The sequence below is a fragment of the Tiliqua scincoides genome, chromosome 9 (genome assembly GCF_035046505.1).
Source record: "Tiliqua scincoides isolate rTilSci1 chromosome 9, rTilSci1.hap2, whole genome shotgun sequence".
Taxonomy (NCBI): Eukaryota; Metazoa; Chordata; class Lepidosauria; order Squamata; family Scincidae; genus Tiliqua; species Tiliqua scincoides.
In genome coordinates this window covers 45569473-45593110 of record NC_089829.1, presented here as the reverse complement: position 1 = coordinate 45593110, position 23638 = coordinate 45569473, and the positions used below count along the sequence as shown (strand labels likewise).

The window sequence follows — 23638 nt, the reverse complement described above, 5'->3', positions numbered from 1 at the left end:
GGGGTTCTTGGAGGCCTCTGCAGACAGTGGATATTGGATTAGATCAGTGGTTCCCAAACTGGGTTGTCCCCCGCCAGTGGGTTGCAAGCTGATTGTTGGTTGCACAGGGCCCACCTCCAACTGCCACACTCATCACCGCCACATCCTCTACTCCGCTGTCCTTAGCCCACTTCAGGTCTCTTCGCATCATGCTGTCATCACTCCAGCCAGCGCAAGGCCCGGGACTCACTGCCAGCTGCTGCTGTCATTGACAAGAGCTTCAAATCTCTACATACACTCTTCTCAGTAGAAACTGCTATTGCTATAAATCCCTTATTTTAAGTGACCTCTGTTTTTGTAAGGGAATGTGTCTTATTTTACAGCATCAACTCTGTAGAACATCACTGATGTTCCTTATTTCTACACCAGCAATGACAGTGGTGGCCAGCTGTGAGTCCTGGGCCTTGCGCTGACTGCAATGTGTGACTTGCAATAGATAATTGTGTTTAAAAATGGGTTGCAGTGCAACCCATTGGGAAGCACTAGATTAGGTTATTCTTTTTAGTCTGATCTTGCAGGCCTTATCTTCTGTTCTTCTATAGGTATTCTCTGGTCACATGTTAAGCATCTGGTGGCCCAGGGCCCTGGCAGTCATCTCACCTGGTTTCTCAGTCTCCATATTTTCCAATTTTCAGGCAAATTTATCAAAGCCTCCGTAGGGAGTGGAACCTCATACGGACTGCAGCCACTTCGTGCTGCCCGACACTAATAGCTTGCTCTGTTCCATTAATTTATTTACAGTGCGGTCCCCTACTCAGAAGTAAGTCTCACTGTGTTCCCAGGTAAGTATGTGTAAGATTACAGCCTTGGTTATTTCTGGATTTAAATCTGCTAGGGAGATCCAGCTGTCAATCACTCAGTCCATGGCCAGAGGTCTCATAGACAAGACAGTGGAGGAGTTATCCATCATTCATGGCAAACTGGTGAGTGCTAGGCAGGATGCAAGTAAGTGTGTCAGGGGCAATCCTAGTTGAAGTAGGAGTTACATTTGCTGTGTTGATTTTTGCTTTGCACTCTCGTGGTTTATACAGGATAACTCTCCCACCCCATGCACTACCAAGATGGTGTTCCAAGCTCACTGTTTGTCGTAATAAAAATACTTAGCATTTGTATAGCACTTTGAGAGTTTAAAGTGCTTCCTATATATGGTATAAATTTGTCCTTACAACACGAGCTAGTTTATCATTATAATCCCCATCTTGAGGATGGGGAACTGAAGTTGGCTTCAGCTTCAAGAAGACTTTTAATTCCTGCAAACATCTTTCTTTGGTCCTTAAGGTATTCTTAGGATTGCCTGATGTGGATGCTATACCTGGTGCCTGCCTACTTTGGTCTTTGCAGAGTCCCTCCAAACTGAACTTCCAAGTGGTTAGCATAAAACCATAACCATGTTTCTACGAGTACCAAACACCCAGATTTTGAAAGGAACAGAAGTGGCAAGAAAAATACTGATTTGCTGGAAGCAATAAGCGGCCACCATGGCATGTATCAAGTGTGCCAGTGCATTTTCTCTAAAGGAAAAGTGCTGTTCTCACTCTGATTTTAATCACTGCAGGCAAGAAACTTTCCAAAACCAACAGAGATGTTGCAGGCAACAAGTGCAGACTGGGATGCTTTGGAACAAAGGCATGGAAGCCTTCAGAATGTTGTGAAGGAGGACTTCCAAAATAAGGAGGTATGGCAGTTTTGCCCCTCGGTGTGTGCTTGCATATTCCTGCAACTGTTTTCTACAGAGATTGTTCTGGGTATGTCAATAATCTGGACAGGATTCTGGGCTATGCCCTTACATTGCCTGCACTAGCCCTCTATGCCAGCATAGTTGAAGACTGCATTCTGGTATTCCTTACTCTCCTTCGCCCAAACTACTCATAGCATCAGGGGAAGCAACCAGGCAGCATTTGGTAAGATGGCTGTTTAACAACCTCTGTAAGCCCATCAACCCAGACAAATGTCTTATTCACTTTGACAAGCAACTGATTTATGTCCCCAAGCTGCTCGTCTCAGGTGTCTTTGAAATGTGTGTACTTTCTTTTTTCACACTGCTGGGAATCGTGTCATCCTTCTTCTGACATTACTGGCATTTGACAAGATTTTGGAAACTCAGTGGTTGAAAATGCTCCTGATCTGTTACCCACACTTCTGCATCATGCTTTCTAATTTGGTTCAACAGCCAAATTGCATCACTAGACCTTTCAATGCGTCTCTTACTTCCTTCTGGGATCTTGGAGCTTTACATGAAGCTGCAAATTTTTCATCTTTGCTTTTAGAGACTGCTGTGAGGCCATATCTCTGCAGACTTGAAATGGTTTAATAATAATTTCCTCTCCCCAGAGACTCCTGGGAACAGAGTTCTCTAACAGAGGATTCTCGGCGCCTCACTCAGCTTCAATTTCTTTGCAGAAATCTGCCCATTAAACCGGTGTAAACATGATATAATAATAATAATAATAATAATAATAATAATAATAATAATAATAATAATAATAATAATAATAAAAACTTTATTTCTATCCCGCCCTTCTCCCCAAAGGGACCCAGGGCGGCTAACAACATATAAAACAGATTAAAACATAATTTCACAAACAGATAAAAACACATTAAAAAACACATTAGCAGAACCCATAAAAACAGTAGTCAGATAAAAGTCAGAATAAAAGAGCATAAAACAGCAGTACTTAGAGGAGTCAAGCCTGTAAAAAGCAACTAAAAGATGTATAAAAGATGTTAAAAAGGCCATGAAGTCAGAAGGCTTGATTAAACAACAAGGTCTTCAGGCCTCGCCTGAAGTCTCCAGAGAGGGAGCCATTCTCAAGTCAAGGGGAAGGGAGTTCCACAACGTTGGTGCCACTACTGAGAAGGCCCTATCTCTTGCCACCGCCCCACGTACCTCCTTAGGCGGCGGCACTTGTAAAAAGGCATTCTCTGATGACCTGAGAGGATGAGCCGGATTGTACGGGACAATATCAACTTGTACTGTAGATGTGGCCTAAAGGATCTCGTGCAGCAGTGCTTTAGAGAGTGCTCATTTCAGAAGGGCCAGAACCTCCCTCCCTCCCTCAGCCTCAAGAATTTTATCAAGGCTTAATTATTTTATGACTAAACTGAAGGGAGTCAGGGGGTGCAGCTTGTGGGTTTCATTAAGGGTCCCACTACTTACTCTCTTGTAATTTGAGCACTTGCTTAGACCAGGGGTGTCCAAAGTTTTTGGCAGGAGGGCCACATCATCTCTGACACTGTGTTGGGGGCCGAATTAATTTACATTTCAAATTTGAATAAATTTAAATAAATGAATATATTAAAGATGAACTTATATGAATGAATGAAGGTCTTGCAATAGCTCAAGGCCTATAAAAGGCCTTGCACAAAGCAAGGCTGGCCTTTCCTTTGCTGCCGCTACTGCATCACAGATGTGAAACAGCAAGCAGTGGAGGGAGCCCTCATCCCACAGCTCACGCGAGAGGTCAAACAGTCACCCTCATGCTGAGAGCAGCTGCGTCGGGCCAGTGTGGGCTCCAACAAATCTCTGGAGGGCCAGAGGCTCATTGGAGACTAGGGGCTCCCTGAGGGTCACATTGAGAGGCCTCGAGGGCCGCAAGTGGCCCCAGGGCCGGGGTTTGGGCACCCCTGGCTTAGACAAACAGGAACATGTAGTGGAAAAGTTTCTGAATTCACATTCAATGGAAAACAAAAGCAACAGTCCTCTCTGAAGCTACCAGGCATCCTTCACTCTCCTCTTGCAACTTGCCTTGTCTGGGTGCCAGATGTCATCCTCACTCCTATGCTTATCCCAGAGCACCATCTCCTCTCCCCACTTGTCTAGGCCAGCCCAAGATCTCCCAGCACCTCAGTCACTGCACCAAATGTTGCTTCCCCTTACTCAGGGCACACTAGCTGCTGCCTTCACTTCTCCTCCCTCAATTTGAAGAGGAAAAGGGGGATGGAGTTGGAGAGGAAATGTGGAGAGGAGTAGTGAGCTAGAATGCCTCTGAAAAGGATGATTGGAATGGAGCAGAAGAGGAAGTGTGGAGGACAGGAGAGTGGTGAGCTAGAGTGTCTTATACTCTGTCTCCCCAGTCTCATCCACGCCTCCCCTTCCGTCCCATTTCCCTTTTCCTTTTTGAATCCAGGGAATGGGAGGAAGAGAAACAGAGGCAACAAGTGCCCCCTGCCAGCCACCTCAGTTGGTCTCATGGATAAGCTGGCCATGAGAAGAGTTGCTTTTAAAGGATCTTCTCTCTCCTCACAGCTCCGGATGGCTGCACAGTGGAAAAGTACCTGCTCTGGGAGTGTTCTGCCAACGCCTGACCCAAACAGTAAGGCTTACATTTGTATTTGTGATTTAGGAGGACCTGCCTCCAAATCTAGAAAACTCAGAAGCATTTTAGGTGAACACCACATTTACTATCATTTAGCGTGTACCTAAATAGTTAAAGCCGCCTTGAGTCCCTTCAGGGAGAAAGGCAGGGTAAAAAAATAAAGTTATTATTAAAGCATGTTTGTAATAAACATAGAAACCAAAAAATGAGATTGGTAATACCCCCTTCTCCAAAATTAAGGTCTATGTTATACATTATGTCTTGCTTGCTAAAGGTTCATTGCTGTTAACATGAAATAAAATGTCCTGACTGTATCACATGCTTTAATTCCTATATCCATCAGCTGCATGTTTCTTTGCTCCTGTGGAAGACGGCTTTCATTATCATGGTTCTGGTTTTATTTATTTGTTCACATTTTTGTACCGCCCTTCCTCTGAGGAGCCCAGGGTGGTGTACATGTTCCTTCCCTCCCTTTGTCCTCACAACAACCCTGTGAGGTAGGTGAGGCTGAGAGATCGCGACTGGCCTGAGGTCACCCAGGAAGCTTCGTGGCTGAGCAGGGATTTGAACCTGGATTTTCCAAGTCCAGCTCCCAAACCATTACGCCATCCTGGTTCTCAGGAAGTTTTAACATCTAGCAATGCATGGACAAGCCGGCCTTAAAGCATGTGTGTGGGAGGGGTAGCTAATCAAATGGCTGCCTGAGCACTCATTGGGACGAAGTGACAAAAATCCATCACCATTTGCTTGAGTTTTCAGCAGCTGCCTCTACTATGGAGACTGGAATGAAGAACCCTTTTACTCTGCTCCAGGAATTGTATGGGGCATTTATGTATTCCTACCCCCATCTCCTCTAGGGAGGAAAGAGAGCCTGACAACTGAATTGGAAGTGACAGCAACAAGGGCAGGTCTGGGAGGGGAGGAATTTGGGCCCCGCAAGTTCCATGTGATAGCGACAGCAGCAAAGGGTGGGACATGGGAAACCGTGGGGACCCGGACTGTAGGACTTGCCTGCTGCTCGCAGGTCAGTGAGTGGCTGGATTTGGAGAATCGCAGCAGGATCTATTAGCTGGTATGAATGAGCAAAGGGGACTTGGGCAGCCTCTGACCTGTGGGTCTCCTGACTCCCCAGAATAAAAGCAAGCAGAGAGCAGCCCAAGCGGGCCGTGCAAGGCCCTCTCACCCCTTGGCTAGATTTCCAGCTGCAAAGCAAATGAAGCCGGTAGCTTTTCCAGCTGCCTGCCATTCTTCAAGCAGGCATGAGGCAGGAAATAATATCCTGCTGCTTCTCCCTGATAGGAAGGCTGGGGGGGGGGGCTGAGGATTCATTGCAGAGCCTGTGTCCCAGGCAGGGGTGCAGGAGCTGCAGCTCCTCCTCAGCCTTCCCCAGGCAAGGCAGGCTCTTCCCCTTGCTGTGGCAGCAGCCGCCAAGCCTGCCTGTCAGTTAGTCGCCTGCGATGTGACAGGTCTGCCTGTGACAGGGGCTGCTGCTGCTCCATAGGGCTCAGTGGCAGCCTCTTGCCCGCCTGGGAGCTCCAAGGATTCCCGCCCCCACCTCTGCCTGCCTGCCTCCTCATCCCATTTCTCCCTTCCAGGTCCGCCAGCCCTCGATCCGGAGGCAGAGGCAGCGGCTCAGGAGAGCCGGGCCTCCGGAAAGGCACGCCCTGCCTCCGCAAAGGATGCTGAGGCTGGGAGCCGGCTGCCTGCCTGCACAGAGCCTGCATCCCTTATGGACCTGCCGACTGCGGGAGGGAGGCTGGAGCATCACACCCGAGACAGGCCCAGGCCCAACCGCAGGAACAGGCAGCCCCCCAGCAAGCCCCAGGTAAGGCTGCCCTTCCCCTGCTGCCGCCTCTGCTTGAAGGGGCTGTGCCTTCGTGTCTGTGTCTGATGGGGAGGTGGGCAAAGGTCTTGCCAGGTGTTTGTGGCAGCCATGGAGGAGGAAACGGGCACGGCAGCGGCTGCCTGACTGGGTGCTTGTCAGCCGGGCTGTCAGAGGACAAGGTGGTGGCGATCTGAGAGGCGACGGCATTTGGGGGCTGGAAGCAGATCTTTCCTGCTTCTGTTTATTTCCTGGGTGTTGTGGGGGAGGGGAAAAAACTGCAGCCTGCTTCGGAGGCTTGTGTGCTAGTCCACCTGCAGGCACGCGTCCTCTTTTCCTGCCACCTATTTAGGATTATTCCAGCATTCACCGAGAAATGAAGTTGTTGCAGGGACCATCTATGTCCAGAAAAGGCTGTTTGCTTTCTCTGATTTTTTTTTTTTTAACAATCCGCTGCTTATTTTTCTCAGGGCTTCCACCACTGACACAATCCATGCTAAGGCCTCTGCTCTTTGAGCATTTTTTGCATGCTGGTACACTTCCCCATGCTAAGGAAAGCTGAATTAGCCCCTGATGTCCTGTAGCTCCTGTGGTCCAGACGGATAGTTTAACCTCCCCCCTCAGCTACAGTGGGAAGCAGAAACTGTGTGGGGCAACCAAAGTAAATATTGAGGAAAATCAGGCAGGTGTAAGGCTACTTGTATATGCAGGAGCTAGGGCAACATATTGCTCAGCTCCTGGCATAAACGCCACTTGCTCACACACAGCATATTGTAAGCATGCACGCTTATGATGTGTTGTATGTGAGTGAGTGGCATTTGTGCCAGAAACAGAGCAATATGTGATCCTAGATTCTGCGTATAGCAATAGCCTTGGAGAGCGGAGTATGGTCTCCAGAATCAGCTCAAAAGTCCTGGCACCTGGGGCAATGCACCAATACCACCCCCCCTTACCCAGTGGCATAGACTGCTGCCATGGCCGCTGTACTTCCTGCTCCCTGGACTAAAAAGGAAGAGAGTAGGAGAGTGGAAGTCTGGAGTGTCTGACGCCATAGCCAGACCTTTGTCCATCCAGCAGGGCTACTTTTATATTTAAAAATGCTTGTCTGGGGTGGTCTTTGAGTGACACAAAGTGATCGTGTTCCAATCATCTGCTGTTTTCTGCAAGAATGGCATACTGTGATTAGACCTTTGCACTCCACCTTTCAAGCATAAAACGATGCCCAGGGTGGCTTACAATAACAGATGTCAAACAGCAAGATCAGTGGTTCCCAAACTTTTTTGACTGGCAGCTACCTTGACCTACTGGGCCACTAACTGCGGCTTCCCATTAGGGCTACAATCCTAAACATTGTATAGCGTGGTAGGTTTTTATAAGGATTCCATGGGCTGCTTTCTGTGGCTCCCTGAGGAGCCGTGGCTCACAGAGTCAGATCATATAAAAGACATCTGTAAAATAAACAAGCAATACAGCAGCAGGGAGTCTGAAAAAGAACTGACCATCAGAAGAAGAGAGCACGGTGTGACTGCTAGGATTAAAAAAAAAATCTTTGGAACTGGCAAGGATGGGGCCAGTTGAGCTTCACTAGGAAGGAAGTTCCTAGTGCAGCTGAGACACAACAGCAGAGAAGGCTCTTTCTTGGGTGCCAGCCAGCCAACCATCCAGGTGTCCCATATTGGCAAGATGCAGAAAACTATGCTGTTCTCTGTCAGGCCAGTAGCTAATCTTGTTCAGTATTTTCACAACGACTGACAGTAGCTCTTCGTGGTTTCAGGCACTTTCCTAGCCCTACCCAAAGATGTCTGGAATTGATCCTGGAATCTTTTGCACAGTAGGTGTTGTGCCTTCTCTTTAGTTCCATCTGAGACAAGGTGGTCCTCCAATTACCCCTGGCCCTAAGACTTTCAAAGTCAAAACCAACGCTTTGAATTTCCCACCTTAGAACCGTGCACAAGAGAACAGACCCTTTCCTGCAGTGCCAGCCTGTCTCCCTTAGACATCTGGGGGGGATAGCAATTTTCCAGGTTCTTAAATTGTTCCCATAAATCACCCTAGTAATGTTTACAACGAGCTTGGAAGGTAGGCCTGTATTGTTATCCTCATACTGGGGAGGAAAGGCTGAAAACTTGTATTTGTGGTTGAAGTGCGGTCAGAGCCAGAGAGCTCCAAGCTTCCAGCTCTTGCTTTTAACCACTATACTGTACTTAGCTCACCACTATTGTACGCTGAAGCTGTCCTGGGACATTCACATGAATTCAGTCAACTAGAAATAGCATCCAGGTGCCTGTGAAGTCTGATGGAATAACTTAAAGATGCCATCCTAAACACACTTCCTAGGGAACAAATCCCTTGCACTCTGTGGGACTCACTATTGCTAAGTAAACAAGTTGAGGATTGTGCGGGAGACCTGACAGAGCTGCTTGGAACCGAGCATTAGTTGGCCCTGTGAAGATAAACCATTTGGGAATCAAGAAGCCCCGTCACGTTTTTCAAAGCAGTCATATGGCAGCCCTGTGTCTGGTGCTTCTTGTATTCACAAAGGTGGACTGCAGTGTGCTGTGTTATTGCAGCTCATAGAAACAGCCATAACCTGCCATGTATGCTGAACATGCTTGTTAAAGAGAATGCATTATATCAAGGTCTTGATAAAGCACACGGCATCCCTCTGCAGGGCACCTATTAGGACTGGGCATCTCCATCAGTGACGCTGACTGAGCCAGGCAGTCACCTCAAGAGCTGGTTTGGCACCTCTGTCTGCCTCCACCATCTCTCTCTCTCTCTCTCTCTCTCTCTGGATTTGGAAAGAGGTGAATAGAGCAAAAGTCTGGCAGAAAGGAGAGTGTTGAGCTTCTAACGTGTACAGCGCAGGGAACACAACTCCTTCCTTCTCTCACAAGGTGAAAACCATCTCTTTGCAATGTGCTTCTCTGAAACCCTCTGCAACTCAGGGCAAAGGACTTCCTTTGATGCGCAAGAACGAGAACAGTGCGGGGCTCCCCATTTTACTGGGACCCTCCTCTCTGGCTTTTCTACCACCCTGATTAACTCAGCCTTGTGTTTGCAGTTTATGCCCAATGATAGGTGGCTTAGCTGGAGCTCATTCCGTCATGATGTTCACCCAAGTAGGCACAAGGAAGCCCAGGATGGTGTTCATCTGTGTCTGGTAGTGACATGTGATCTGCTTGCCTCCTTCATTTCCCACTCTCCTCAGTGTGCTTACCTTATTGTCTGCCTTATTCCCCCAGGAATTGTTTAGCTGGGTGCAGTGGTATAGCTAGAGGGGGTGCAAAGCTGTAAGTTTTGCAGGGAGCCTCACTGCAGCATGCAAAGGCCCCCCTCCCCTTTGGAGCCATTCCAGGCAGTGGGAGCAAAACGAAGGCGTACACCTGGTTCCAAAGGGGAGGGGCCCCTTGTGCATGCTGCGGTGAGGCTCCCTGCAAAGCTTTGCACCCCCTCTAGCTATGCCACTGGCTGGGTGAGCTACTCTTCATGAGAATAGGGTGGTCACCTATTATAGGTGATCACTGCCACCTAGCTCTGTCTGTTGGGTTTTGTGCCCCAACCCACTGCACAAACACAGGACCCTCTGGCCCCTCATTTATCCCTTTCCACATAGCTTCCGTTTCTTCTGCTGTTAGAGAAGGAAGGCCCATAGCCAGGGAGACAGACCAGGGACAGACTGCACTTGCTCCCAGTGTGGAAGGGATTGTCACTCCTGAATTGGCCTTTTCAGCCACACTAGACGCTGTTCCAGAACCACCACTCAGAGTGCGATCCCAGAGTCTTTTGAGACTGAAGGTTGCCAGCATACTAGAGCAATTAAGATTTGAAGTCATTAATAACACAGCATCTTTTTGAGCATGAATTTCCTGTCTTTGGAAACACTGCAATTTCCTCATCAGTACTGCAGGGCTGCTTGTCCTTTGGCCTGCACAGAGAAGTTAAATTTGCCCTACAAGACAGAGAGACCAGGAGCTGATTGAGACCTTATGCTCAGTGTCTCCAGATACAGGATACAGCTGTTGACTGCAGCCTTCAGTACAGAGGGCAGGGCTGTGGGAGGGCTCCTTGGGAGGCAGAGATCCCGCTTAGATCCCACTCAACCACCTACAGGTGTATCAGGAAGGAGGCAATCTGCGTTTTGAAATATCCATCATGTGCTAAAGTCGAGACCTTTCTTACTTCAGGAACACTGCTGCAATGGAACTTGAGGGAAGACTGATGGACGTAAACATTCAGTAGCAGCTGGCCATTCTTGCCCTTGGCTAACATCTCCTCCTGGTTCTTAATCATTAAATAAAAACTTGGGTTGGAGAATTATTTCCTTAACCAAGTCTCCCTGGAGAAAAGCCTTGGTCTTACTCAGATTTCAACTAATGCCAACTGTGGTTTTAAAACCCTGCAACACACCGTATAATCTGTGGTTTTGTGTACATGGTTTAGATGAGATTGAGGATATGTTACATTGCCTCTTTTGATGCCCCGTAAGCCTGTCAGTTAAGAGAGGAGCTTCTTCCAGAGTCACTGAAGGAATGCAAGTCCTGGTCTAATTTACAGAAAATGTGACTTTCTTCTTGCAAACAGTAATGAGATCATTCCAGGGAGGATGGTGCTTGCATTGTCTTTGGCCAGCTAAAGAATGTATTTGGTTTTCCATGTTATTTCCATGTGACAATTTCTAGTATATGTGCCAGTCTGTGCACTTCTGAAAGAACTTTATGGTGTCTATTTTGATCACAACATTGGATTGTGAAGCCAATTGAAGCCAATTGAACCATGAAGTTCTTTCAGAAGTGCACAGACTGGCACATATACTAGAAAAAATTGTCACATGAAAATAACATGAAAATTCAGATACATCATCATCATTTTTTATTTACGGTCACAGACCCAACATATACATTCTTTATTTATGGTCACAGATACATTCTTTAGCTGGCCAAAGAGTTCTTCTGATTATATTCTGGCTGTTTGGTTGTTTGTTTCTGTAAATATTTATACGGTGCCCGGTTTGTCCTGAATGTGTCCGGTTTTATCTGGTGTGCTCCCTGGGGCATTTGGTGGGCCGCTGTGAGATACAGGAAGCTGGACTAGATGGGCCTTTGGCCTGATCCAGTGGGGCTGTTCTTATGTTCTTAATGTTTTTGTTTTAATCCACACCATGTTGTTTAATTTTGGCAAAGGTTTATGACCCAAACAAATATCACTTTGCTTTTAAACCTAGTTTACTGCTACTGCTTTGCTACTCAGTTTACCCACACCATGATAAGCACCTGCAAAATTTCCGCAACTTCTCTGTCCTCTTCCCCATCTCTTTTTTTTATTCATTGGGTTGGCTGTGAGTATGAGTGCCTCAAGAACCGCCTGCTCCCATAATCCTGTGTGCCCCCTACAATATCAGATAGGGCCCTTCATAGGACAGCACCAGCATCCAAAGCCAAGAGGATGATGGCAAGGTGTTGGGCCATTTCTGTTGTGGCACCATGTTTCTAGCACCAGTTACCAGACTATTTGAGAACAACCCCCTCTTTATATGATTTCTGGAGGGGTCTAGACATTTATTTTTTCTGTTTGGCCTTTGTGGAGGGACTACCTAGGGACTCTTTTTATCCTTGGTCACTGCTTTTATGCCACTGTTTTATGCTGTTACTGTGTCTATTCTTTTATCCGTGCTATTTAATGTTGTATTTTTAAATGGTTTTTTAATTTAAATGTGGTATTTTTGGTATTGTATTTTTATGTTTTGATCGTACACTGCTTCGAACGTAGGGAAGGCAATATATAAATCTTTTAATAAATAAGAGTTGTGCAGATCTGTGCAACTGAATGTGACTGTTTTAGCATAAGCCCATCTCAGCCCATATTCATTGTGCTAGTACAGAACCCATTTTGCCAAGGAGACAATATACAGAGTTGCAAGCTGGGAACTGTCATGATAAGGTAGCATTAGAATATCTTGGTTACGTGGTTTTTCTATATTTTACTCATGCATAAGAGAACCACATTGTTTAGCTAAAGCAGCGGTTCTCAAACTTTTCCCTCTCTGGAGCCCTTTACACTCTGCATGTGCAGAGTCTCAGGGGGCCTTAGAGTGCTGGTGCATACACAGAATGGCACCCTGCTAAACAGATAGTGGTTACTTAAGTTGTGCTCATGGAGCCCCTGAAGGGGTCTCAGGAAGCTCCGAGGCTCTTAGGAATGCTCTGAAACACTCAGTGAAACGCTGAGCTAAATAAAGTAAAGCCATGTTGTTGTCTGTTTGTCAGGACTGGATCAAAAGGTGGTGAACTTCAATGACCCTTGCTGTAAACTTGCAATGTTTCTCAAACTGTGGGTTGCGACCCACTAGGTGGGTCATGAGCCAATTTCAGATGGCTCCCCATCATTTCAATGTTTTATTTTTAATATGTTATACTTGGATGCTACCATGGTATGCGAGTGCATTTGGAGAAATGTTACAGCTCTGTACTTTTAACAGGCTACTGTGTATATGCTTTTAATAATGATAGTCAATGGGACTTACTCCTGAGTAGGATTGCAGGATAGGATAGAAGTGGGCCCCTGTGCTAAAAGTTTGAGAACCACTGCTTTAAAGGAATGTGCAAAGCTGAGGCCAACAAGGAAGGGGATAGCGCATTCCAGGTCAAACAGAGTTACCATGTCAGACAATGCCCCTCCTAAGAGAGAGTTCACTCATTCGCAATCCTTCCTGTCTTTTCCAAAACCACATTGTGTTCTTTTCTGGTTGGGAATCTCACATTTGCTGCCAAATCTCTAGTCCTGGCTTTAATGTCCACCTGATGCTGGGAATAAATGCTGGGATTGGCTCAGGAAGCCATGTGGATTGTGAGGTCACCAGCCAAGTATTGTGTAACTTCAAAACCACAAGTTTTGATTGTAATCATTTGAGATTTATTGGAGATGAAATTTCCACATCTGTGTGTATTTTAGGTAGTACTGTTTGTAATAGTAATGCATCCAGTATGCATGGATATGTGCAGGAAGTACATCAATCTTCCCCTTGCCATATGGAGAGTGTGAGTGTTTTAAGGGCATCCTCAGCAGTCTTGCCTCAGTAGTCCAGAATATTAAGAGGTGGAAGATAAAAAGCATGAGGGCCCTAGCCAAGAAGGAAAGGCTGCCTAGGATATGACTGCATGCCAACATCTCTGTCTGGCTTTATAGAGCTGTTGCTAACCTGTGTTTAAAGAGAAAAAGGTGAACGCAATCCTATGACTTGAGGTATTTCCTGTGCACAGATTATTTCATCCTCTCTGTTACTGGATTTCTGTACTGAACAGGAACTGTGTAAATCCACGTATTCAATACATGAGTATTGGGGTTTTGGGGGAGCCATTGCTGAAAATGGAGCCAAATCCTAGAAAAAGATGTCATGGTTTGACCAGAAGGACCCTGGGAGAGAAGACCTTGGCCACAAGTAAGGGAGTTTCTCCTTGCTGCACAGATCCTTACTCAGTGGTGCTCAGTCTTCTCTGCCCTGGTTATGTTCAAATGATGCTGTGTTTCTCTGAGGTTTCCTTAAAGTTCTGAGGTTGTAGCTGAGGCCATAGCTTTGTGGTTGTGCATGTGCTTTGCATGCAGGAGACCCCAGCTTCAGTCTCTGCCAAGTAAGGCTGGGAAAGACATCCCCCCCCCCAAGCATGCAGAATCACTACCAGCCAGTGTAGAAAATCCTAAGCTAGTACTATTGCACTGTATTCTTGTCTAGACTAGTGGTTCTCAAATCTTTTGGTACCAGGACCCACTTTTTAGAATGACAGTCTGTCCAGACCCACTGGAAGTGATGTCATGGCCGGAAGTGACATCATCAACCAGGAAAGTTTTTAACACCTCCCCATATGACAAAATCAAATCAAATTAAGTAAGTAAATTAAAAGTTTACAATAAGTGTAAGTTTAAACATTTGTTTAAAATAATGAAGAACCCTCTAACACGCCCAACAGTTGCTGATCTTTAAAAAAAAAAAAATTCCCCAAACATCCCAAAGGCTGCAATCCTATCCACACTTACCTGGGAGTAAGTTCCATTGACTTTCATTGTTCAAAATATATACATAGTAACCTGTTAAAAGTGCAGACCTGTAACCTATGCCCAAATGCAGTCACATACCATGGGAGCATCAAGTCTAATCTATTAAAAATAAAATAAACATTGAAACGAATGGAAACTGACCTGAAATTGGTTCACAATCCACCTAGTGGGTCCCAACCCACAGTTTGCTCTGGACTCACATCTTCATAGATATTTTCTCATCTAACGACTTGGGTGGCAGATCCAGACAAGCAGCTTATTCCCTGAGCCTGAACAGGGGACAGGAGCTTGCACAGTGGATTTCCTTCTCTAGGGAAGTCAATTCCTTCTGACTGTGTTTCTTATTTTTCTTACCTGCCTTCTTAACCGTAATAGTGCTTGCTCCCAGGTGCAGCCACCAGTGCGCGAGAATGACGAAGACAGAAGCATTGCCAGGCTGGATGAAGGGTTAGATGAATTCTTCACAAAGAAGGTGATACACGAGCATTTGCCGTAAGTGAAGATTTTGTCTTCAACAGGGGAGCTTCCAGCCAACACTGAGTGGATGGTCATGAATCTGGGACTGGGGAGGTGATGGAGAAAGAGGGGCAAGGACCGTGCCTGCTTCGCGTAGGCCATAGGGCGGCAGCCAAGGAGCCAGCCAGTCATCATGGCAAAGACCCTTTCAAACTAACATTTTGTGAATTTAATGAGCGTTAGCTGCCCATTTCCACAGCTGGTGCATTTGGCAGAGAAAGGAAGTTCCTCAGAGTTGGATTATTTTGCTTGTAAGAAGACAGTCAGTTCCGAGCTGGATGACAAAGGGGGTATTCTAAAGGGAATATTTAGATACCACTTTTAAACAAAAATGTTCAAAGTGGCTTACAGAGAAAGTCAAATAAATAATGGTCTCTTATTCCCAAAAGGCTTACTATCTAAAAAAGATGTAGAAAGAACACCAGCAAACAGCCACTAGAAAAGATACTGTGCTGGGGTGTTGAGGGACACTGCGATCCCCCGGCTCAATATAAGAAGATATTTAAGACTTGAAAAAGGGCCTCCTGGCTGTTAGCTGCAATATTTTGCTGGCATCTGTACAAGTCTTCCTCCTATATAATATAATAATAATAATACAGGTATTTATATACCGCCTTTCTTGGTCTTTATTCAAGACTTTATTCAAGGCGGTTTACATAGGCAGGCAATTTAAATCCCGGTAGGGATTTTTACAGTTTGAAAGAAGGTTTCTATCTTTCAAGAAACCACAACATTCAGATGTTTCTTTCATTGATCTGGTCGCACATTCTGGCCTCCATCCTCCCACGCTCAGAGCAGATGGAATAACTCGGCTCAGCTTGTCAGCTGCTTCAAAGTCCAACGGTGCCAGTGGCCTCGAACTGGCGACCTTCGGATGTTATCTTCAGGCAAATGGAGGCTCTACCCTCTAGACCAGACCTCTACCCTCTAGACTTCCCCCCATATAATATAATATACATTGGGATGCGGACAGGCCCACGGGGACCCTCACCTGCCCTGCTACCCAAAGTTTCAGTCTTGACTCCTCAAGTCATTCTCTGGTTTTCTCTTTGCTGTCTGACTGCAGCCCTGTTTCACTGGAAGCCTCCCCAGCAGCTGCAGCCACACCAGTACCTTCTGGCTCCCGGACCCTCAAAAAGAAACTAGGACATTTCTTTGCCTTCAAGAAGCCAAAGTCAAGCAGGAGTCCCAAGCAAGAGAAAGAGCCCGAGGGTGGTAGTCCCTCCGCAGCAAGGGGCAGGAAGCTGATGCTCAGTGAGATTCTAAGAGCCCCCAGCAAAGCCAGCGAGTCGACGAAAGCGCTCAGCAAGTCGGAGGAAGGAGGGCTGGCTGTGGACAGCAGAGGCCACCTGGAGCAAAGCCAGACTCCAGACAGTGGCCGCAGGGCCAGGCCCAAGTATTCCAGGGAGGGAAAGTCCCAGTCCCTGATACTTCTGTCGGGGGAGGACGAAGAGACGCTTGGTGTGAGACACGAGAGGGTAAGACTCTCTTATCTCATGTGTGACTCAGTGGGATGGCAGCTTTTTTTTCTTGAGCCTTTGAGTTCAGTGGTAGAGTTGACTGGTCAGGCCTCACAGATGTAAAGGAAGTTTATTCTTCCCAAAGCAGCTGGACCTTAGTTGATCCTCCAGGTTCCTCTGGTTCTGAATACAAACCTTGTGTGTGTGTCTTGTGTTAAGTGAGCCAAGTGTCCTGTAGTTGTTAACATCCTCCTGTTGAAAGGAACTCTGATTGAACAGCTTGAAACAACAGAGGACAAGTGTGAGTGAGCCCCTTGTTGTCTTAACAGCTATTGCTGTAGGAATGGCAAGATGAATCTGGCGATTTCAGCTGTATCAATGGATGGGAGTGAGTGTGTGGAGGGCGTATTTCATTCCCAGCAGTTGGGCTATCTGAGTGAAAGCAGGTGGCAATTCATGAACGAGGGCACCTGGTCTAGGCCAGCTCGTCTGTCCCTCCCGGCAGTGACCCAAGTAGACCATCTCCCAAAAGGTCCCCAGCTCACACAAGGTGTGTGGACCAGCCAAGCAAGTTTCTGGTCTGTGCTACTATACAATTATAAATAAGGGTCTTACTGAAGGTGCCCAGATTTGTCATCTGTTTGTCCTGCAGAAGAGGCCCTTTGAGAGGAGTGATGGTGAGCTTCCCAGCTCCTTTGAACAGCGTGTCCATGTCATGCTACATAGGATTGGTGTCACCAAGGTTTTGTCCTCTGAAGGCAAAAAGAAACAGGTGAGATATGATGATGCTGTCTATGATGAGGGGTTGTGTTGCTCTTTCAAAGTAAACACAAGTGAAATAGCTGTGATTGGACAGTCTTCCAATAGGATTTTCCTGGAAGGAGGTAGAAGCATAATGAGACTTAGGAGCTACAAATCTCCTAGCTAGCCTTCTGTCTCTCCTTTGATCAGTTTAAGTGAACTTTTGTACCCCTCTTTGTCTTAAACAGAAAAAGGACTTAAATTGTGAGTCCTTTTTACAATATCAAGATATATGAATCTCTCTTAAAAGAAACGTGTTCCTGTGGAAGCTTTTCTGTGCATGGTTGACTGAGTTTTACTTAGTCTGATTATAGGTGGGTTTCTGTATAGATAATGCTCTCTTTTGTCAGAAGTCTCCCAGTCCACTCCACTACAACCCCAAGATACTAAATACAGTTCGGTCTTAAGTCTCTGAACAGGCACTTTGATGGGTGTAATGGGATATTCCATTATTTGAGAGAGGCAGTATATTGAAGCAATAGTGTAAAAATCCCTAGAAACTGAGGTCTGTCCCAACAGCATTCCTGTCCTTGCTTCACTCCAGCTGAAATCTTCTCCATTTCATGCCAGGTTGCAGGATTTCCTTTTTCCTGCCTCTACAGAACCACTCTACAGAGTGTTTTCTGGAAAGGATCTGCCCTGAGAGTTTATTTCTTTCCATTCATTTGCAGAGCAAAGATGGAGAAATCAAGAAAGCTGGGTCTGATGGTGAGTAGCATTTGATTCCTCCTGGGGTAAAATAGACCATCTCTTTCCCCCCCCCCCACCTTCCCCAGTACTCACTTTAGCCCTCCAGTAGAGTCCTTGTGCCCTCATCACCTTAGGATTTCTGCTTGTATCAGGGCAGAAAAAATATTTCAGATGTGGGGAAAACAAAAGTTTTAGGCATCAGCCCTGAGCCAAGATGGGAAAAAATTGCAGAGCTGGAATGGAAAAGGTGATGTGCATCAGAGTGTTGCATGCATCTAGCAGGTCTTAATAAAAACGTTAGAACAGCTACCCCTGTGCCACATCAAAAACGACTTTTTAAAAACTCTTCTCCATTCTGAAACTGGTGTGTTGTGTAATATATGTCCAAAGCCCCCTGGGGTGGTGGAATTGAGTAGCATCCATGTTTATTGTTTTGAAACATTAAAGATGTTAAACTCGTACCCTGCTTGAGAGTGAGCATTAAAATTTGCTTAGAGATGAGAGGTAGTACAGGGAGAACTATCATCCCTGGCCTCTGAATGTGTGTTGCACATGGATGACATCTACTGGGGCTGAAGGGAAAATATCACTCATATATACTATATTCAGAGGGCACAGAGCTTACACTCATGGCATCGCTCCATCCATGCCTCACTCACTGTCTTCCTTGTGAAGAGAAAATGAATGATACTGCTGGCTTGTTGTTTTTGCAATTTGCTCAAGGCATTTGCCAGTACACTATAGAAAACCTGAGCAAGGTTAGCTATAAGGTGAACTGTTTTTTCCAGAGAATAAATAACACATTGGAAGTCCCTTGTTGCAAACCCAATAGAGGGTACTATTCACAACGACAACATTTATTTGCAACGTTCCAATGGCTCACTCTTTAAACAGGGAATTAAATGTTCCTCTCATACTAGCTTGTATATGGGGCTCAAGGTCTCTTTCTACAAGCAAGATCAGAGTGATTCCCTACAAGGTGAGCAAACTACTCCTGCCACAGCCATAGAAAGTCCTTGAGGACAGAAAGTTGATTGAAGCGATTTTGTAAGAGGCATAGAACAATACTAAAAACTGGGCCAGCAAAAGACAGGGAAACAAATTCCCTTATCTACCATATAGTGTGCAATAAGCTTCTGGGAATGGTACTAAGACCTAGTTTTCATTGAGGTGGTAAACTTGTGCCTGGGTTGTACCACTTTAGACTGTAGGTGGGAGCTCACTTGATATTTCTACATGGAGAAATATTCTCTGCGTGCAGCAAACTAGAAGTCTGGAAGGATCTTAGCCTTGGTTTCAACCTGTCAGTTTCCTGTGTGCTGGAGCTTAATATTTTAAAACAGAAAATTCCAACAGGTGATTTTCGGCTGCCACTTGCGGTTTGAAGTGGTATAGTCCAGACACTCCTAAAACATCTCAGTGAGAACAAGGTTCAGAGCCCTCTGCAGGCCATGGCCACCCTTTGGTTAAGTAATTCCTTGAAGGCCTTCAAATATAACTTTTACCCACAAAGAACCTTGCCTCTTTCTGCCATTTCTAGCTGTCTCCCTGACTGAGGCTGTTTGATTTCTAGGGGACATCGTGGACTGCTCAGCAGAATCTCCTCCTTGCTCTTTGAAATCACGCACCCATTCCATGTCCACAGGTAGGTGTGCTTTGAGACTGGAGAGTCCCTGTTCCAACCTGTGGCTGTCACTCTCGGCAGTCTCATCAGTTGTTCACAGGTTTACCTTCCCTTGCAACATATGTTCTCATATATTAAGAGGCACTTTTCAAGTGGGGGGAGAGTAATTGGCCCACCTCACCCCAGCACTGTCTGTTCTAGTGGCTGTCTGCTGGTATTCCTTTGCATCTTTTTAGATTGTGAGCCCTTTTGGGACAGGGAGCCATTTAGTTATTTGATTTTTCTCTGTAAACCGCTTTGTAAACTTTTAGTTGAAAAGCGGTATATAAATACTGTTAATAATAATAATAATAATAATAATAATAATAATAATAATAATAATAATAATAATAATAATAATAATATGCCACAGCTCAGAGGTGATGGGACAAGCTTACCTAGCAAATGGCAGTGGGAACCTTTTTGTACTGGAAGGCCACACTTTATTTAAAGAAGATCCTATTTGTGTCAAATATGCAAAAGGCCACATGGTTCCCCACCTCTGTAAAACAACTAAATATCAATAAAATAAATCATGGGTGGATAGCAGTAAGCAACCAAACTGCTGGTTAATGACAGGGGTGTCCAAAGTTTTTGGCAGGAGGGCCACATCAGCTCTCTGACATTGTGTTGGGGGCCGGGGGAAAAAAGAATTAATTTACATTTAAAATTTGAATAAATTTGCATAAGTTTACATAAATGAGTATATTAAAGATGAACTTATATGAATGAATGCAGGTCTTGCAATAGCTCAAGGCCTATAAAAGGCCTTGCACAGAGCAAGGCTGGCCTTTCCTTTGCTGCCGCTACTGCATTACGGACGTGGAACAGCAAGCAGTGGAGGGAGCCCTCATCCCACAGCTCACGCGAGAGGTCAAACAGTCACCCTCATGCTGAGAGCAGCTGTGTCGGGCCAGCGTGGGCTCCAACAAATCTCCAGAGGGCCAGAGGCTCATTGGAGATGGGGGGCTCCCTGAGGGTAGCATTGAGAGGCCTCAAGGGCCGCAAGTGGCCCCAGAGCCGGGGTTTGGACACCCCTGGTTAATGAGATGCAGTATTGTCCCAGAATGGGGAGGGAGAAAAGAGATGCTAGATCACTGGATCATTGTTGGGTATTGTGCCAATAGCTTGCCTCACTCTATTGCAGACCCCACTGTGCGGATAGGTCCCGCTGATGTAACTGGCAGAACAGGTATTGACCCAAGCAGTGGATCCGGCGAGGGAAGACTATCCTGGAAAGCTCTAGGGAAGCAACTGAATGCAGAGCTCAAGGGCAAGTGTTCAGAACTCAGCTCTTCCCCCAAAAGAGGGTCTGCTCTTCAGGAGCCAGCCAGCCCCAGGGAGCAGAAAAGCAGAGAGAGCTGGAGCAGCAGTTTGCCCAGGATCGGAAGAAGCACAGCAGGCCCTCCTCCAGTCAGGAGAACCAGCAATGCTGGAGATGGACAGGCATTCTCTGAACTACATAATTCATTTGCTGATGTAAACAAGATTGCTGAAGGTATGTGAAGTGGGTGCTTGGTGCTCTGATATTAAAATCCTGCTCCCCACAATCTTGATGCTTCTTCACCAAAACCCCTTATAGAACCCACAGCACTACGTAGCAAGTTTTCTCTGACCAACCTTGCTAGAGAAATCTAAGCATGTACCGACTCAGAGCAAAAGAAAAGGAAAGCAATAATCCAGGCACCTCAGTGAGCTTGGCTGTCTAGGAGAGTTGCTTGGGATACCAGAAACTTGCTTGATGTACTGACAAAGGCTGGGATAATTGACTGGTATAGATAGTCTAGCTCAGAGGTGTCAAACTCATTTCATACAGAGGGCTGAAGTTAGCATTCATGGTGCCTGCTGAGGAATGGAAGTAACATCATAAAGCAGGAAGTGACATCATTAAGCAGATGATGGCCAGAAATTTGTTCTCTCATACAAACTTCTGAAATGACAGAAAAAAACTTTATCGTACAGTATTTCGAAGATATGAGAGAGCCCAATTATAACGGGCTGGATAAATTGCTTCTGGGGGCTGCATGCAGCCCATGGGCCTTATGTTTGACACCCCGGTCTAGCTTCTCTTGGGCTCCTCCCAGAACTCCCCTGCCACTAGCCAAGGCCTGTTTAGACACTGCATAATATATGCTCTTCCTTTCAGACAATCAGCTCAAACCCAAATCTCGTCTGAAGCCAGTGGCAAACCGACGAGCCATGTCTGTTCATGAAGAACAGCTCAGGGACCAGGCTTGTGTGGCAGAACTGCACCGTGAGTAGACACTGAAGGATGCTCTGTGTGGGAAATGGAGTACAGCCTTTTATTGGGAATGTTGTAGTTGTGGACAGCCTGCTTTGGCAGGGGGTTGGACTTGGTGACCTTGTAGGTCCCTTCTAACTCTACAGTCCTCTAGGAGCTTGCAGTCTTGGCGGATCTTGTAATTGAGAATGACCCGTCTCCAGCTATTAGGATGCTTCGCAGATCATCCCAAATCCCATCCTCTTCTGAGAATTGCCTTGGATCTTGCAGCACTGTCCAGCACTTAAGTGTTTTCAGACCAGGGTTTTCTTCACTCTCCCTTTAAAAACTAATTTACAGCAAGACTGACCTTCCAAATTAGTGGGTAATGAGAGCAGGCACTGCTAAATTTAAAGTCCAATGTAAGGTTTAGTGATGACATGCGAGCTCCATAAAGTTTTAATATGTAATAAAAAGAGTGATTTTAAACTGTTTTCAGAGGGCTAAATACCTGCTTTTTAAAAAAGGGCACCAGGCTTCAGGCCTGCAATGCAGCCATATCATCTATTCTGCTTTTTAATTCCGTTTTTTTTGGGGGGGGGAGGGGGGAGAGCAGGCTGCTGCTGTGTGGTGACAACAGGGCACTTGGGCAGGAGTCCTCTTCCGTATGTATGATGTTGCTCTCCAAGTTTTATTTTTTAAAAGGAGTGTTTTAAGATGGGAGATTGTGGTGCTAAAACAATGAAGGTGCTAAAAGAATGGCTACAAGGCCAAGCTTAACAGTGCCTGTTGAAAATAGTTGTTTCCCCCCCCCCCTCTACTTAAGACTAGCCTTACTTCCATTTGTCTTCAGTGGTTATTTTGAGACAGTGCTATTAGACTAGTTCTTTGCTTTCAACCGCCATCCTTTCATGCACTTCAGGGTCAATGGAACAAGCAGGAGAGGTACTCAAACATGTAAGGAAAGAGAGAATGCATGGCAGGGAGGCAAGGGAGCTGAGCTGGGATAAAGAAAAAAGGAAGCAGGGTGGAAGCTGTTAAAAGGAAAAAAAGCAGAAAATGAGAATAGTCAGATTTGGTTATGGCGACGAACGACAAAGGCCTTGGCTACATCCCTTCTGGATTACTGCAATAATTGCAGTGTGGGGCCGCCTTTCAGGAACGTCTGGAAACCGCAGCTGGTTCACGGTGCTGCACTCAGACTGCTGACTGAGCTGGGCAGAAGGAGGGTGCAACACCCTTACTGCAACAGCTGCACTGGCTTACAGTTTGTTTCTGGGACCAATTCAAAGTGCTGGTCTTGACTTTTGAAGGCCTAAGCAACCTGGGGCCAAGATGCCTAAAAGGACTGTCTTCCTCCATATGAACCCAAGTAAACATCTGCTGGAGAGGCTCTCCACAGTTCATCAACCCAGGAGAAGTCTGCCTCTATTACTATGCCCAGATTGTTGAACTCCCTCCCCTGGAAGGCAAACCCCACACTTTGCCCCCTCAGTGACAGTTTTTTCAGTCTCATAGTAAGTCCTTCCTTGTCTGCTAGGTTTTCAATATACTTGCTGTTTGACTACTATTATGTCTGAATACTATTTTACACTGATACTGTAATCGGTTTTAATTGGTTTTGTATTCCATTGCAACTGTTTTGCTAATTGTTTGATTGCATAGTTAATGATATTTTTTCACATCAAAAAAGCATCCATAGAGCACTTGTAGACATGTAACCTCTAAATTCCTAAAGCAGTGATTCTCAAACTCAAAGGGAGTTTGATACTGTACGTAAGTCTTGGCAGAGGGGAAGTGGGTCACAATCACTTTATTATTATTTTGAGGTGTGGGGAGCCTTGCAGAGGGCTCCATGGGGCTCCCCACACCCCCAGGAGGCTGCTGAAGGCAGGGATAAGTTTAAAAAAAGCCCCTGTGACCCCAGCAGCAACTTGATCCTGGGGACCGCATCTTTGCCTTCTCCTCTTTCCAACCCCTCAAAGTGTCAGGGGCACTCATTCTCAAGTTCGTGCGTCACAACCCACCAGTTTGAGAACCACCAGTTTTGTTGAGCAC

General features: G+C 46.0%; 1 protein-coding gene across 1 annotated transcript in view; it reads left to right on the top strand.

Moving 5' to 3' along the window:
- CARMIL2 (capping protein regulator and myosin 1 linker 2) overlaps positions 1 to 23638 on the top strand; it is a 71320-nt gene that overhangs the window by 45065 nt on the left and 2617 nt on the right. Inside the window, exons 28-38 of the mRNA XM_066636800.1 lie at positions 875 to 962; positions 1595 to 1714; positions 4286 to 4352; positions 5951 to 6180; positions 14618 to 14721; positions 15812 to 16223; positions 16858 to 16977; positions 17678 to 17714; positions 19270 to 19341; positions 20507 to 20857; positions 21506 to 21613. Of these exons, the coding sequence (XP_066492897.1) occupies positions 875 to 962; positions 1595 to 1714; positions 4286 to 4352; positions 5951 to 6180; positions 14618 to 14721; positions 15812 to 16223; positions 16858 to 16977; positions 17678 to 17714; positions 19270 to 19341; positions 20507 to 20857; positions 21506 to 21613 (1709 nt within the window). The remainder of the gene's footprint in view (positions 1 to 874; positions 963 to 1594; positions 1715 to 4285; positions 4353 to 5950; positions 6181 to 14617; positions 14722 to 15811; positions 16224 to 16857; positions 16978 to 17677; positions 17715 to 19269; positions 19342 to 20506; positions 20858 to 21505; positions 21614 to 23638) is intronic.